Source organism: Anas platyrhynchos, chromosome 15, assembly GCF_047663525.1.
Source record: "Anas platyrhynchos isolate ZD024472 breed Pekin duck chromosome 15, IASCAAS_PekinDuck_T2T, whole genome shotgun sequence".
NCBI lineage: Eukaryota > Metazoa > Chordata > Aves > Anseriformes > Anatidae > Anas > Anas platyrhynchos.
The window spans coordinates 9,223,601-9,238,476 of NC_092601.1; the positions used below are offsets into that span (position 1 = coordinate 9,223,601).

Consider the following 14,876-nt stretch of genomic DNA (forward strand, 5'->3'; position numbering starts at 1 on the left):
TGTGTATGTAGCTTGTGGGCAGTATTAGCTGCTTGGACCTGCAACTGTGTGTTGATCAAGAAGGTCTGAGGTTACATACAGAAGCTGAGGGTCTCAGTAAGCACATTAAAATTTCATCTCAAAGCCACGTCTGACACTCACCTTCCTGCTTAGTGTCGTTCTGTTTTCCCTTACCTGAGAACAATGTGATTTCTAAAGAATACAGCAAGCTTTTCTGCTGATAAGAGAATCTGCCCCTCTGATTTGCACAGGATTGTTTGTAGAGTTACCAGCTTTTTGCTCCCAATCTTGTTGATAAACTAAGATGCCTTTTATCATTGTGGTGGCGTTAGCTAAACGAAGTGAAGAGCTGTGAGCTTTGAGTCTAAGTCCATATTCAGTTTATCTAAGATTACAGTCTTAACTGAAGGTGTAATTCAAATTCCTTTTTTAAAAAAAGGATCTGAATATCACCTAAATCAGGTTGTACGTTTGTTGATAGATGCTCTTTCTCAAAAGTTGTAGGAGATAAGGAGACACAGCCTAAATTCATTGCATACAAAGCAACTGGTTCAGTCTTGACAAAGAATATAAGTGTCTGTGTGCAGAGAACACCCATTTAGGGCAGCCTGACTCTAGGGTGGCCTTACGGCCTTTTGGAAGAATATTCTTGCAGAATGTTGTAGAGCAGTAACACCAGTCCTCTGGTCATGTCCCTCTGTGCTGATGCAGGAGTATCAGGAGCAGATCAAAACTTCAGAGTGCAGTAATCACTGCTTAAGTGGCAGGGTGTCATCTGAGGAGCATTGCTCAGTTGAATTGTGAAGGGGGGTGTGCGTGCATGTGTGTGTGTGTGTGCACCTGTACAAGCACTAAGAAGAAGCGGCAGTTACAGCAGCTGGTTCTTTGAAGTGCTGTACACTCAGATCTGTGATGACCCATTGCCATTTTTCCAATCTCTCACTGGGATCTGGGATGAGTGGCAAGGTGTTCATTGGTGCGCACCCCTTCATGCCCTCATGTGAAAGCACTGAAACACTTGGAGCCCTAAAACCATTAGCTCAACATCTTCCATTGAGAGAGTGAGTGTACCAGGCATGTGCTTGACAATTGCAATTGCTGCATAGGAATGTTTTAATTCTGCTTCTCAGTGCAAGGTTTTCTTTGTACAATATCAGAGTTTCTTCATCCAGATACTCTGTGCTAAGTTTCTTGGCAAACCAAGGATAAGTCATAATACTTGTGGCTTCCCTCCTCCATGCCTTGTAGCCTCAGCTAGTTCATCTGTTTGAGACAAAGATTTAACATCTCTGTGCTGCCCTGAGGAACAAAGATATCTTTCCACCCATGAGGTAGAAGGGATGCACCTATGTGAATTAGACATCCCATTTTGCCCCTGCATCCCCTTCACTACAATAGTTAATTACCATAATACACAGTTATTATTGCAGTTAACTACTTCTTCCTTGATGGGGCTAGGATAACTGTGGAAAAAAAACAGAGAAGTATGAGAGCTGCCAGTGAACAGAACATGCATGATTAGTTTTTCACCTTTGCTTGAATAAAGTCAATCCATACTGCTGGGACAAATGAATAAAGTCAATCCATACTGCTGGGACAAAGGCACCAGCAGATGAGGCCTCTGCCTTACACATCCGGAAGACGTGCCATGCTTTGTGTAACGGCACAGTGGAAAATGAGTGTGTGTGTCAGAGGATGGGAGTGGGAGGAGAACTGCATGCTGAAAAGGCAGTTGTCTTCTGAGAAATGGACTGCAAATGGCACTGTTCTGCTGGGCATCTGGAAGGCATTAAGAGGCACAAAAGCTTTTGTTGGCAGAGGTATGGAAACAGTAGGGTTTTTCAGTGTAGCAGGTTAAAAAACATGGCTTTCTAGGCCTGAAGGGAGGGAATGGTTAAGCTCTCTTGGTAAAGTGAGAACTCAGAGCTGTCACATAATGATCAAAATGGCAATATTAAACAATAATGTTTTATCCTTCATTAATAGGGGTATTCTGAGTTTGTTTTATTCAAAACAGGAAAAAATGTAATAGGTTTGTTATTTGTAAAGCAGGATGGTTTGAGTGATAAAAGAGCTTAATGCATTTCAGCAAACATCCATTTCGTGCAGTGACTATGCAGGTGCTGTTTTACTGCCACAGAGTGATGCTTAGTTCTCCAGGCAGACCATGAAGAGCGTGTGTCAGATTAACTAGATAATCCAGACTGGAGAAGGGGGGTTTACATATTTCAGCAGGCAAAATGTGCTGGTTCTTAACTAAGAGGATATCCTTGAGTAGTGAGAAACACTGAGCTGGGATTTGGGTGCTTCTGTGGTGCTGTTTTCCCTTTCCTGAACATGTTGCTAGTCCCTGTTACCTTTGTGTTTTCTTTAGCTTTTTAGGCCTGGGAAAGAAACAACCTTAAAGAATCTGTGCAGGAAATGCATTTTATTTAACATACTACTGAACAGCTTTAGGAATGCTCCCTTTGATTCACAGAGGGAATGAATGCTAAATCCTGTTCCTCCAGGATCTGGATCTGAGCTTTCCTGAGTGTCTCAAACTGCCCAGATGGGTTGCTGTACAGTGCCCACCTTCTTTGATTTTGTCAGTAAACACAAAGCAATGTATTGTTACCAATGCCTTCCATGCTGTGGTGCATACTCTAATTTGCCCAGGGTCTGCTGTGCCACGACGGGGGTGAGGAAAGGGATGGCCACGGGCTGATCTGTGCCAGTGGGAACCATGCAGATGCTACAGCTGACAGAACCCCTCAGGCTGGGGAGAGGGGAACTATGAAAGAAATAGAGATGAAATTCAGAGTTGATTGTTGAATTAAACAATGAAGAATATTTCCTTTTATATTTCTATCATGGTATTGGTGTTTCAGCCAAAAAAAGGCTGGCTATGGCTTCCTACAGTCATTCTGTGACTGAGTGGAGTCAGTCCTGGGACTGAAGCTTACCCTTTCCTGGGAAGCTTCTCTCAGCCTTTTTTGCTTCAGGAAGAACCCAGCTAATCCAGCAGACTGAGACCAAGCATGGAGATAAGCTTGTGTCCCTGAGGGATGAAGAGCATTTCCAACAGACAGAGCAGCCCAGATGGTGTGGGGAAGCCCTCTCTCCTACAGACCTTTCTGGAAACTCCATCATAGCTCAGGACGAACAGATGGAGAAAGGATATAAATTTTGTGTTCATGTCTAGAAGTGCAGGCAGCAGAGTATTAGCAAAGCCTCTGCCTTATCTTATCTGTGAAAATGCTTGCTGCTTTTGGTAAGAAATAAGTTTAAACCTGGAAGAAGTATTTTTGTGTACATAAGACAAAGTGGAAAAGGTGTTGGGGGTGTATTAGCAACGATGGCACAATACACACAGCTTAGGGCGTAGTGCCTGCTGTACGTGCTTCACTGCCTGGTCTTTTTTTTAGGACTGGATTTTAAGAGACTAAATTCCCACTGAAGTCAGGCTTATTAGAGATATCTTCAATGATCAATTTCTTTTACCTAGAGGTGGTTGTTCAGGCTCACTTCAATACAGAAGAACAATTCTCTCTGGTTTTAAAGTTACTCACTATCTCCAAGTCTCCCAGTCATGGCACAAAGACATTAGGCAGTCATTGTTTCAGGGAAGTGTCTTATAGTTGTAAATCTTTACCAACACTTTTGCCTGGCTTATTGTTCCACTGAGCCAAGGCTGTTGTCTCAGGGGTGACTTTCTCTAGATATTTGCATAAGAGGATTGGAGTGAAGGTGTGTATGCAGAATGGGAGAGTTCCCAAGCACACAGGGCTGCAGCAAAAACAACTGGCTATTGTTGTAATTTACAAAATCACCAAAGTGGCCAGTGGAGGTTGGTCTAGGTCAGGCCCTACACAGCAGATTCTGCAGGTCTGGCAGAGCCTGTCTTTGTGCCTTGAGTTTTCTTGGATTTTTCTGAAGTTATTTTGGTCTATGAAATCTGCAGACCTCTTTAATTTGACATGAAACTAGGTAATTAGGTGCCACTGCATGCCAGCAGGTAGGAAATTTAAGTAAAACATAAAAGAGATCTTTCCATTCAGGCCTGCATCTGGAAGGAAGGTTTTTAGCAATGTAATCCCTGGAATAAGCCTCTTCTATTTACAGGCTGATCTGAGATGTTAGCAAAATAATATGCAAATGTACTTGCTATCTTCTGCTAACTTCCCCTTCTCTAGGTTTTCTTTTAAACATATAAAATTAATTACACCTTTTATGGAAAAGATGTGTAGAAGGCAATCCCAGATAAGATGTTTTAAAATTAAAATCCATTCAGCCTCAAAAAGTGGTAATCCCTGAAAAGACAGGGTGTGTGTTTATCTGCAAGCAGAAGATGTTTCTTTTGTGATTTGATAGCAGAGAAGGAACTGAAAATTAAATGAATTATGGAAAAAGGAAGATTATGTGGGCTGATGAACTTCATCTTGGGGGCTTGTATTTGAGATTTGGCCTGTTATCCTGATGATTAATACAGCAGAGCTAGCTTCCTTCTCAGTCTGAGCTCATTCTGTGTGTGTTTCTCTCACCAAAACAATGTTGGTTGCTATGAAATCCCCGAATAGCTTTTGTCAGTGAATCAGTGTTTTCAGAGCTGTTAGCTATGGGAAGGGTTGTCTATAGTGAAATGAAAAGGCTTTTTGTGTAGAAATTCAGACATGATGATGGGTTTTGAATGCTCCTCTAAAACTCCCAAAAGTAGGCCATGCCAGAAACCTACCAATGTTCCTCCCTCATTCTGCCTGCTGCTTTCAGCATCACCTTTGGGACATTGTGCTGCTTTGGCTGCTGCAACACAAAGGTGTTTTGCTTGTTTGTTTAAGTTGAGCGTCATCTCTTGGCAGATTTTAAACTCTTGCCTGTCTGTACTATAGAAAGCTAGGTGCCTTCACAAGCATGGCCTGTCCTCTTATTGTGGAGAGATGGTGAGTAAATGGGCGATATTAACCCTGCATATTGAGAGGGGACTCCCTGGCAGCCGTAGGCTGCTGTTGCTTGTCCAGTTTTCTGCTGCCGTTAGCATTATTTCTGCAGCAGGAAGGGATTCCTGGCGTGGCTCTGACACCTGGAGCCTCTCATGGTTCTGCATTTCTCACCTGACGACAAAATTCTCCTACCCGTGGGCACCTGTCTTGGTTGCTTCAGCTGTGTCCTGTCACCCTGCCCTCTCCCTGGCTTTCCAGGAGAAGATGAACTTTGGTCTGACCACTCTGGGATTAACCCTTTGGTGATTACTGGTTTTAGTGGGCGCTGTGTAGAAGCCAGCATGCTGATCCCGGGGCTCACACTGCTGGGCCTAGGCCGTCAGGGGCGCATCTGCCTCATTTGTTTCCCACACCCTGTGTCTCTCAGAAGGATGATCATTCTTTCTTTTAGCATCTACTATCATTTTTGTTAAAAGAGGACTGAACAGCTCTATGTGGGGTTGTATGGCTAAAGTATTAGGTGTGGCTATATTTGTATGACTAAATCTTCGTGTGGTGAGGGCATTCAGCTGCTCTGCTAGAACATAGCAGCTGCTGAAACTCTGGCAAGGGGGCAAGGTTGGTTTGTTTGGGTACACTGGCTGTGCTGGCCAGTGTTGCATAAAGACATGTTGGTCATTAGCAGTTTGATAACAGCCTAAACATACACAAATGCTTTGGGTATAATGAGCACACACGTGCCTGATCACCTTTTTGTGATGGAAAGTGTAGGCTGATGTTTCAGAGAAAATATAAAACTGTTCTCTGGCATGGAAAGCATTTCTGGTTGTGATTTCTTAGGCTTTGTGCGTTGTTTTTTTTTTCCTGTTTTATTTCACAGGTGTATAATGTCTCTCTTCTCACTCTGCAGACTCAGCTCATTCAAATGGTGATATGGATGCTCCAACACCGGCTTCTTATTCAGCTTCACACTTACGTCTGTCTGATGGTGCCACCAAATGAGGAGGATTTCCGGGCCCAGGATGAAGACATGCCCTTTACTGCCAGAGTTGGAGGCCGAAGTTTAAGCACCCCCAATGCTCTCAGCTTTGGCTCTCCGAGTATGAGCAAGCTTTTCTCTGTTCAGATTACAGCCAACTTCTAGACCTTCTGTTAGCGATGCCTTAGTATCAAGAAAACTTGTCTTTGCTGGAGTGCTTGCAAATTATGACTAGCCCCTCTTAAATTTAGAGCTGGGCATTAATGAAAGTCTTAAGGGCTTAAACCCTTGTTTTTATAAACAAGTAGTTCTTTGTAATTTGCCAAGTTCTCATTTGGTTATGTCAAATATTTTAATATTTATCAGAGGTACTTCAGTATATTTTTCCCAAGTAAATTTCTACTTCCTTGCTGTGCTAAAGAGTAACCATGAAGGACTTTTGGTTGCACTGCTGTTACTGCATGAGCTCTGGTTATCAGGAGAGGAAGAAAATTGTGAAAAATTGTTTTAAACAGCATTAATTTCTGTGGGCTGTAGAGCAGCATGCAGAAAATACCAAGCTGACTGTCAGTCTCACAAATGGTTGATTTCTCTTTCCTGGCATATTTAATTTCCTTAGTGCCATTCTTCAGAGTGATTCTAGGAAAGCATTTTCTCAAAGAGTAAATCAGATACAATGCAGAAATCCCTAAGTGTGCCTGCCTGTGCTGTCATGAGCAGCATTCTCAGAACGCTGAACAGCACTGCGGCTAGAAATCAGGATTGATACTCTGTGCAACCTTCAGCTTTACAGAACTCACGAATTAGGGCAGAAATCTTGGAACGTGAGTTTGATAAGTTTGTGCTCTGCTTATTTTGTCTCACTCACAAGAGGATATTGCTTCTTGGCTTTTCTGCTTGCTCCCACCTTCTGTGTTGTTAGGCTTTTAATGTTACCACTTCATGGTATTCCAGCAGAGCTGGCTGGGAATTTTCTTTTCAAGTGTTTTTATGGACTGTTTATGGTCTCCAGAAGTAGTTTCCCACATAAATTGATGACGCTGTTGAAATATTTGACTTTCCAACTGAGAAAATTCCTGTGCTGTCATATCACTAGTTGCAGATACATGTAGCATTTCCAGAACCACTTTCTACAGATCTGAGGGGATTGTTTGGAAAGACCGCACAGAAATGACCTGAATTGATAATCTTTATGTTGTTATGCTGAGGAATGTAAACATTCTGTCTCTTTTCTCTCATCCCCTGATAGCTAGTAGTGATGACATGACTCTGACAAGTCCTAGCATGGACAATTCCAGTGCTGAGTTGATACCTGGTGGGGACTCACCCCTAAATAAAAGGATGACAGAGAATCTCCTAGCAAGCTTGTTGGAACACGAGCGGGAAGCTATCCTCAATGTCCCTGCTGCCCAAAATCCAGAAGATCTTCGCATGTTTGCAAGGTAGGAAATGAGTGCAGAGTATAATTTTTTTTTTCTTATCCTTACTGTTTTATTGAAGGATAGGCATGGACTCGAAGCAAATACCATTAGCTTGGCATTTTGGAAGATAAATTGTTTTGGTTTTGTTTCCTTTATAACTATTTCATACAGTTTTTGACAAAAACTAATATATATGTCACAAGAACACCTGTTAACAAAATTCTTCATGTATGAAGGAGCATCAGGACATAAGACCCTGTTGTCCAACCATCACTGTTTACCTACCAGTTTTCCTGTGTCCACACATGGTAGATATAATAGCATAGCCTAAAAAAAAATATCTGGGTATGCAAAGCAAAGACTTATTCATACTGATACATTTTGTGTTAGTATTTTCCAGCCAGATAGTCTTTATTTTAAGATTTCTAAACTACATGTAAATATGAGACAAAGAAAAAAGCATCAGAGACAAAGTCAGCCTGAATACTTCTACAGAACAGCTTACAAAGGTTTCAAGGACAGTTTTGCTGAGATAAGCTGCTTATTTGAGTAGGTTAGTTAGCACTATGTTGTGTGATTAGTAGCACCCAGTTTTGTTACAAATTTCAACACAACAAAAATACACAAGGTGTGGTTCAGCATATGGTCAAAAGCAGAATGACTTCCTAACCAGCTATCTGTGAAAATGTTAAGGGGGAAATTTTTCCTTTCCTGAGCATTTCAAAACACAGTGGCATCACTGGAATGCAGCTTTCACTGTTTTTCATACTTGCAGAGCAGAAAACCACCTGGGGCAAGTTCTGTAACATTTTCCATACTTCACAAATTCGAGTGGTCATCCCTGAAAACATGGTTTTCACCCTAGGATGGATACAGTCGAGTAGCCTACAGAAACTGTATTGGCAAGAAGTTGCTTTTCTTATATGTGATGAAATTTGCAGCTTCGTTACCAGATAAGTGGTTATATAACCTGTGAGAAAGAAAAGTAAAAATCATAATTGGTAGTATCTTAAGAAAGAATTTGTGGGGGACACTTCGGGTGAGTTTAGTGGCAATGCAGATTCTTAATTATCCTGGAGAGAGGAAAGGCTCTCATTATTGCTTCTCTGTCACTTCTTTCATCTGGATAAAGCAACAATTTGAAAGCTTTTGAATTGCAGATGCCAAAAATGACTTCAGTTTCATCAGAAAATCAGCTGCCGTAATCAGGCAGCTGTCTTAATGATGTGTATTTTGCACTTTGTCCATGCACTAGGTTCTTTAGCAAAGCCATGCTGAGCATCTGCAAAATGTTAATTTCCATTCCACTGTAGATTGAATTGACAACCATAACTCACTCTTAAGTCAGCAGCAAGAAAGAGAGGAGGTAGAGTAAATAGATTGGTCCTGTGGGTAAGATGCTAGAGTGTAAAAATAGCAATGTTTATACAAGATGCTCTTGGTTACTTGTGATTTTATGAGACACCGCAACTTGGAGGTCGTGCATGTATTTTCTCTCATTTTGTCCTGTAAACCATTAGAGATGAGTGTCTGGGTGAGCATGTGGCTCTTAGTGAAAGTATAAATAATTGTGGAGAATCCACTGCAGTGAATGAGCTGATCCTCCTCATTACCCCAGCAGAGGTTACTGCGTCAGGTCTGCTTTTTGCTTCATCTGGAAGAATAACAGCCTAATGAGAGCTGTGCTACAGCAAATAGCTGTGCTGTATCAGCTGCCTACCAGAACAAATTCCTACTATAAATGCATAGTTAGTGCACTAAATATACTGTAACTGACCTTCTAAGTATAGTTTTGTGTGTGCACGAAGGGATGGTCTATTTTCAGTATAGCAGTAAAGTTCAGCCTGATATATTTTCATGTGTCTATGCCTCCGAACTCCTGTTATTCATTAAACAGATGCCAGAAAGAACTTGTGCCTGTCCATTACTATGCAAAGCCAGTATTTGCAAGGCAGAAACCTTAAGGGGGAAATAAGGGATATGGGAGCTTGGCTTTAGCATTGGCTGCATTAATCCTCATAGCATGGAATCGGAATTCAAATCCAAGTTGTTTCCATAGGTGTTGCTGGAGGAGGGATGGCATTGTCCTTCCAGAACTACACTTGAGAAGGAAAAAAGCTCTTTTTGTGCTAGATCTTCAGTAATGTATATAAAGTGTTCCTCAATGCACATCAAGCAGTGCTTTTAAAGATAGTTTGAGGCTTCTCTCCCAAGCCATGGGTGTAGAGTCACTTTTGGGATTTTTTCTTACTTTTAGATTGAGAAATATAGGTCCTTTACTCCATAGAGGAATATTCGTAGGTGTTATTAAGCTGTGGACAGTTCTGCTCCATCTTCAAGAAGTGTTGGAAAGGTTATCTCTTTGGCTAGATATAAGCTAATTTTATTTGAATGACTAACCTGAGATATCTTTTTTTTTTTGTCTGAAGCAGTTTAGGGAACTGCTATACCACCACAGTGCTGATAGCAGGGCAGCTCTGGTAATTTGAACGGGGAGGCAGGGAGGACAGTGATGAGCAATGGAAAGAAATAATCTTCCATCACTGCATCTGGACCTGGAAGCACACATCTGTCAACAGACACAGTTGTGCAGCTTCAGAGGGACCCAAATGCAGCATTATTGCCCTGAAAATTGCCATCTGATGTCCTGTTTGGGTCCCATAAATGTTCACTGCCTGACCACGTGAAGATAATGCCTGCTTTCACTGGAGCTGTAAATGAGGGTGCTTGCTGTAACCCTTCTGTGGGGCAGTGTTTAATGACATGCCATCGTACTGGGCACTTCCCTCCACCCTGCCTGTGCTAGTGGTTTATCCCTGTGTAACAGCAAAATGAGCTTTCTGTTCACTCCTCCTTTAATTGCTGCATTTTCCAGGTAGGAGTTGCCTGGGACAGATGAAGTGAGGCATTTCCCAGAGCTCTGGCTTGCAGGCATGCACATGGACACGGGTGCATGCACGCGTGAAGGAGCCCAGCGCAGTTACTGGGCTCAGGTCAGTCAGGACAGACGGGAACCAGGAGCAAAGCGTGGGGCTCACCAAGCCTGACCACTGACTTCTGTGGTGCACACGCCTGAGCTTGTTGTCCATGAATATGTCCTTATTATTTTGTTAGAGGCAAATGATACATTAGTGGGGGAGAGCAGCCATCAGACTGAAAGAAATTATTCCTTTCTATCTGGTGCTGCACCTGGAAAACTGTCTCATTCCCCTCTCTCTCCTTCCCCCAGGTCATGAAGAGCTTGGTGAAGGTGGAGAAGGGACCGTGCTGGCTGCGGGGCTGGGGTCTGGGGCAGGGGGCAGGTGGGGAGGCTCATTCAGATGGGGATTATTCAGGCCAGCAGAGTGGAGGCTGAGGGGGATCCAATGCCTGCCTGCAGCACTTTGGAGGGCAGCTACAGGTGATGGAGCCAAACTCTCCTCATTACTGGCAGACAGTTAAACGAGGGGCAGCAGCATCAAGCTTGGTAGATTCTACTTGGACATTAGGGAAAACTTCTCCAGGAGGGTGATGCTGCCCAGGACAGATTACCCAGGTATGTGGGAGGATCACTGCCCTTGGAGAGTTCCAGAGCTTGGGCAGAAAAATCTGCAGCGTTGGCAGTAGTCCAGCTGGGACAGGAGGCTGGACTAAGCCTTGGAGGTGACTTCCAGCCAGCGTTTTTGCGATATTCTTTAATATCCTCTCTAGCTTTTATTGGAATGGAAACTATTTCATCTTGACCAGTTACAAATCCAGGCTCTTTTTGAATATAGGACGGATGTATTTATTGGAAAACTCCTACTTAGGTTGCGTAGCTGTTGAAAACCAGGTTGCAGTCATTCACACAGAAGTCAGTTGTGCCGGGGGATGAGAGTTTGGACAGTCACCGTGAGCAGCTTTGTAGGAGGGAGGGAATATGGAGCTTTTAAAATCTTTCAAGTGATTTTTTGAGCAGTGACACAGGTCAGGGGAGGAGGAGCTTTGGCCAGGGACAGATAGCAACACAGTGCCCAGACAAGGCTAGACAGCATTTGATTCAGCTTGGAAAATCACAGCAAGTAAATCTGGGCCAAAATGAAATGGAGAATTCTAGAAAGCAGTCCTTCTGGGGGAAGAGTCTGGTAGAAGTGATAGGTAGTCATTTTTAAAAAGAAAGGATGCTAATCCCCCAGCTAGCTAAAATGTGAGCATGAAAAGAAAGAAAATCCAAGATCAGTGTTTTCAAAAATTACCATTAATACTTCAGGCAATGGTGTGTTTTTGAGGCACACAACCCCCCGCTTTGCCTGCTAATGGCCACTTCTCAGCGTGCTGGTTACCATCGACTGGGGGAAGGAAGCTGATCAGCCTAATTTAAATGCCCGGTGGGAGATACTGCAGGAGGCCAATGCACTCCACTGATAGGGGAAATGTAAATATGACTGGAGCCCGTTGTTTGTTTGCATTTCAGACTTAGCAATTATGTTCTGCATAACGGTGCCAACGTGAGAGCTGGCAGATGTACATCAAAGCAGAAGGGAGCGTGCAGCGTGTTGTGCTTGCCCTGCGTGCTCGTTTTGCTGGGGAACTGCACACCCCCAGGCTGCCTGCAGGGACGAGGCAGCCGTGGTTCCCTGAAATGAGCTTACCCGTGGCCGGGGAGCGTGAGGAGGGTGATAGGAGCAACAGGGCAAGATGGGGAGATGACAGGAGAGTGCAGGTGACCGATAGCTTAAAACCACGTGTGTGTGGTGTATAGGGAGGGTGTGCTGAAGGGAGGCTCGTTGCGTACAGACTCCTTTCCAGGTGCCCATGAAGGGTGGTGAGGTGACTGGAGTGCCTAGCCTGAAGAGCAGAAGACAACCAGGCAAGCTTCAGTCCTTCAGTGAAAGCAGGAGAGGCCCCATCCTGCCATCACCTGAATACAGGCAGGAATGCTCTAAGGGATATTTGGCATCTTTCAGGGGCTGTTCCTGCATGAGGACGGTATGAATGAACTGGAAAACAGATCTTGTCATCTCCACTCATTTTTACCGTCAGTTGGCATAAAGCAGCAGCCCAGTATGTTCCTAAACTGCAGATGGGTATGGAAACATGAGCAAAAGCTGATGAATTCCAGAGCAGAGCATGTGATGTATAACACATGGAGATGCACATCTTTATGTTTAACTGGAGAAATGACTCTGGCATATGTGTTTGGGCCTTGGCTAGTGGGAGTACTTTGAGTGACGTGCAGCATGGTTCCTTCATTTGGGAGGTTGTTAAGACAATTAAGAGGCTGTGCAGCAAACCTGAGCTCTATCTGAAGGGCTGGCTTGGTGGTTCTGCTCTGAGGGGTCTTGGGGGAGCAGCAGCTCCTCCGCCACCAGGGACTTGCTGCAGCGCAGAGCCTGCAGTTTGTCTTTGACCCTGCTGTGACTGCGCAGGGCCGAGGTGAGCTGGTGTCTGTGCAGCATGGTGGTGCCCAGCAAAGGGATATCTGTACTGACTAACGAGAACTGGCCGTGTAAGTAGTCACTGTGGCTTTAGCTTAGAGCCAGGGTTTAGGGGCTCTTTCAGGACTTTGTAATTCCCAGGCCTTCTTTGTGGTGATTCTGGCCAAAATTGCCATCTCCCTATTGCAACCACTCCACCCACCCCAAGCTAACCAAACCTCAAGAGTGCGTGACCTGTAGTTACCAAGCCACTTGGACTGCTCTGGGGGAAAATAGCCTCTTAAGTCTAAAAGCAAGTGTAGTTACCTAGACTGCTGCTGCAGAGCTGTGACAAGCACATTGTAGATCCAGCTAAGAGACTGCAGAAGTAAATCTGTCACTTCTTGCTTTCAGGGCTTGTTGGCACTTGTGCTTCTGTGTTTTCTGGAGTTAAAACTACTGACAGTCTCAGGAAATGCCCTAGGCCAGGAAACTTTTCGATACAAGGAGGGCCTCTGCAAAACCCCCAGGCTGCATTTCCTCATTACAGACTAGCTGCCGTGTGATGTAGGGATGGGGCAGCACGGGAGCAGGGCAGCCGTTAGAACAGCTGGGCACTGCTGAAGCAAAGTAAGTGTGATGGAAATTGCACACGTAAATGAGAATTTAGTGGGTGATGTCCCCTGTACTGCTCTCCCGGGGGACTTCTGTGCTAGGCATGTCTAAGATAGGCACAGATTTCACTCAACTCAATTTTCATGTAAATGAGGGACACAAGCCAGGCATCTTCTGATTTGCATTCCATTGGAGGGGAGACCTTGAGGGTGGCAGTATCGAGTCGAGTCTTGCTGCATCCACTTGCTTTTGGTCCACATGCCTCCCTTGTTCTCTTTCCCTGCAGGCTGCTGCACTATTTCCGAGGACGACACCATTTGGAGGAGATCATGTACAACGAGAACATGCGTCGCTCCCAGCTGCTGATGCTGTTTGACAAATTCCGCAGTGTCCTGGTAGTGACCAGCCACGAGGACCCGGTGATTTCAGTTTTCCAGTCAGTCTTAAAATGACTCTACTGGCAAAAACCTGCCACACGCTTGGTGTTCTAGGAGATGCTTAAAACATAAGAGATTAATTCAATTCCTTCTTGCCACGTGACACAGAGCAGGTTCTCTCCCTTCGTGCCTCCATTTCCCATCTTCATCCTGCGGTTACAGCTGAGGCTAGTCTATGTGAGGGGCTCTGGGGCCTGCTGCAGGACAGCGTGTGCTTGCTCAGCTTGGATTCCTGCCGTGCCACCTGCACAGCAGGGGAGCTGCTGTGTCACTGTTTTCCTACTCGTTTACCAGGGCTTGTAAGTATGGTCCAAGAAGATTTTTAACAGCAGTGTTACTGACAGTACATTTGGGTGGATGTTTTGCAGGAGAAATGCTTTTTCTGCTCTCCGGCAGTGTGACCGCTGGGTCATTTAGCCGTGGGCACCGTTCGTGGGCAGCCTCTCCCCACGGCAGACCGTGCTTGGCTTTGCTCAAGGGCAGAGCAGAGTTGGCCTGGCTTTTAGGGACATGTCCCTGGGTGCTGAGGAATTCTGTCTGATCATTGTTATCTGGCAGCAGTGGGGACATAACTAAGAATGCAAAGTATCACAAGTAAACAGTTTCATGAATGAAAATGACTTGCTTTGTTATGGCTTGCTGCTTCCTCTCCCCAGTATCCTTATTACTAAGTGTCTGTGGGGACCCTGTTGTCACAAGGCAGCCTGTTTGCAGATTTGCAGGTGTGTTTTTGACTGGGGCAGGAGGAGCTTGGTTACAGAGCAGGACTGAAATTGTCTGGCCATACTGCAGGTGCTTGGCTGTATTTGTTCCACAAAGCTGCAGGCTGCTGCTTGCCCCTCTGGGGCCTAGTTTGTGGCTCCGTTCCCCTCCCTGCAAGCACCGCTGCAGCTGCAGGGCAGCAGACAAGGGAGCTGGCCTGGGTTAAAGCCACCCAGCTGAAAACCAACACACAGGGCTGGACGTGGGTGTGCTTCCTTACCCAGTTCAGCAACACTTGAGCAGCTCACCACAGCTGCTCACCATGGAGGGGTCCAAGGTGGCAGCAAGGCAGGGACGTTCTGCCATCAGCTGCAGCAAAGTGCCTGTTTCACCTCTTCCCCTAAGGGCAACGCTGAGCTCCAGCTGCT

General features: G+C 44.8%; 1 protein-coding gene across 3 annotated transcripts in view; it reads left to right on the forward strand.

The window, feature by feature from the left end:
- The window catches only part of NPRL3 (NPR3 like, GATOR1 complex subunit), a 49,207-nt gene extending 34,841 nt beyond the window's left edge, over positions 1–14,366 (forward strand). For all 3 annotated transcript variants that reach the window (XM_027468771.3, XM_027468772.3, XM_027468773.3), the window contains 3 exons: positions 5,830–6,019; positions 7,148–7,340; positions 13,596–14,366. In XM_027468771.3, the coding sequence (XP_027324572.1) occupies positions 5,830–6,019; positions 7,148–7,340; positions 13,596–13,761 (549 nt within the window). In that variant the 3' untranslated portion in view covers positions 13,762–14,366. The remainder of the gene's footprint in view (positions 1–5,829; positions 6,020–7,147; positions 7,341–13,595) is intronic.
- The last annotated feature ends 510 nt before the right edge of the window (positions 14,367–14,876 follow it).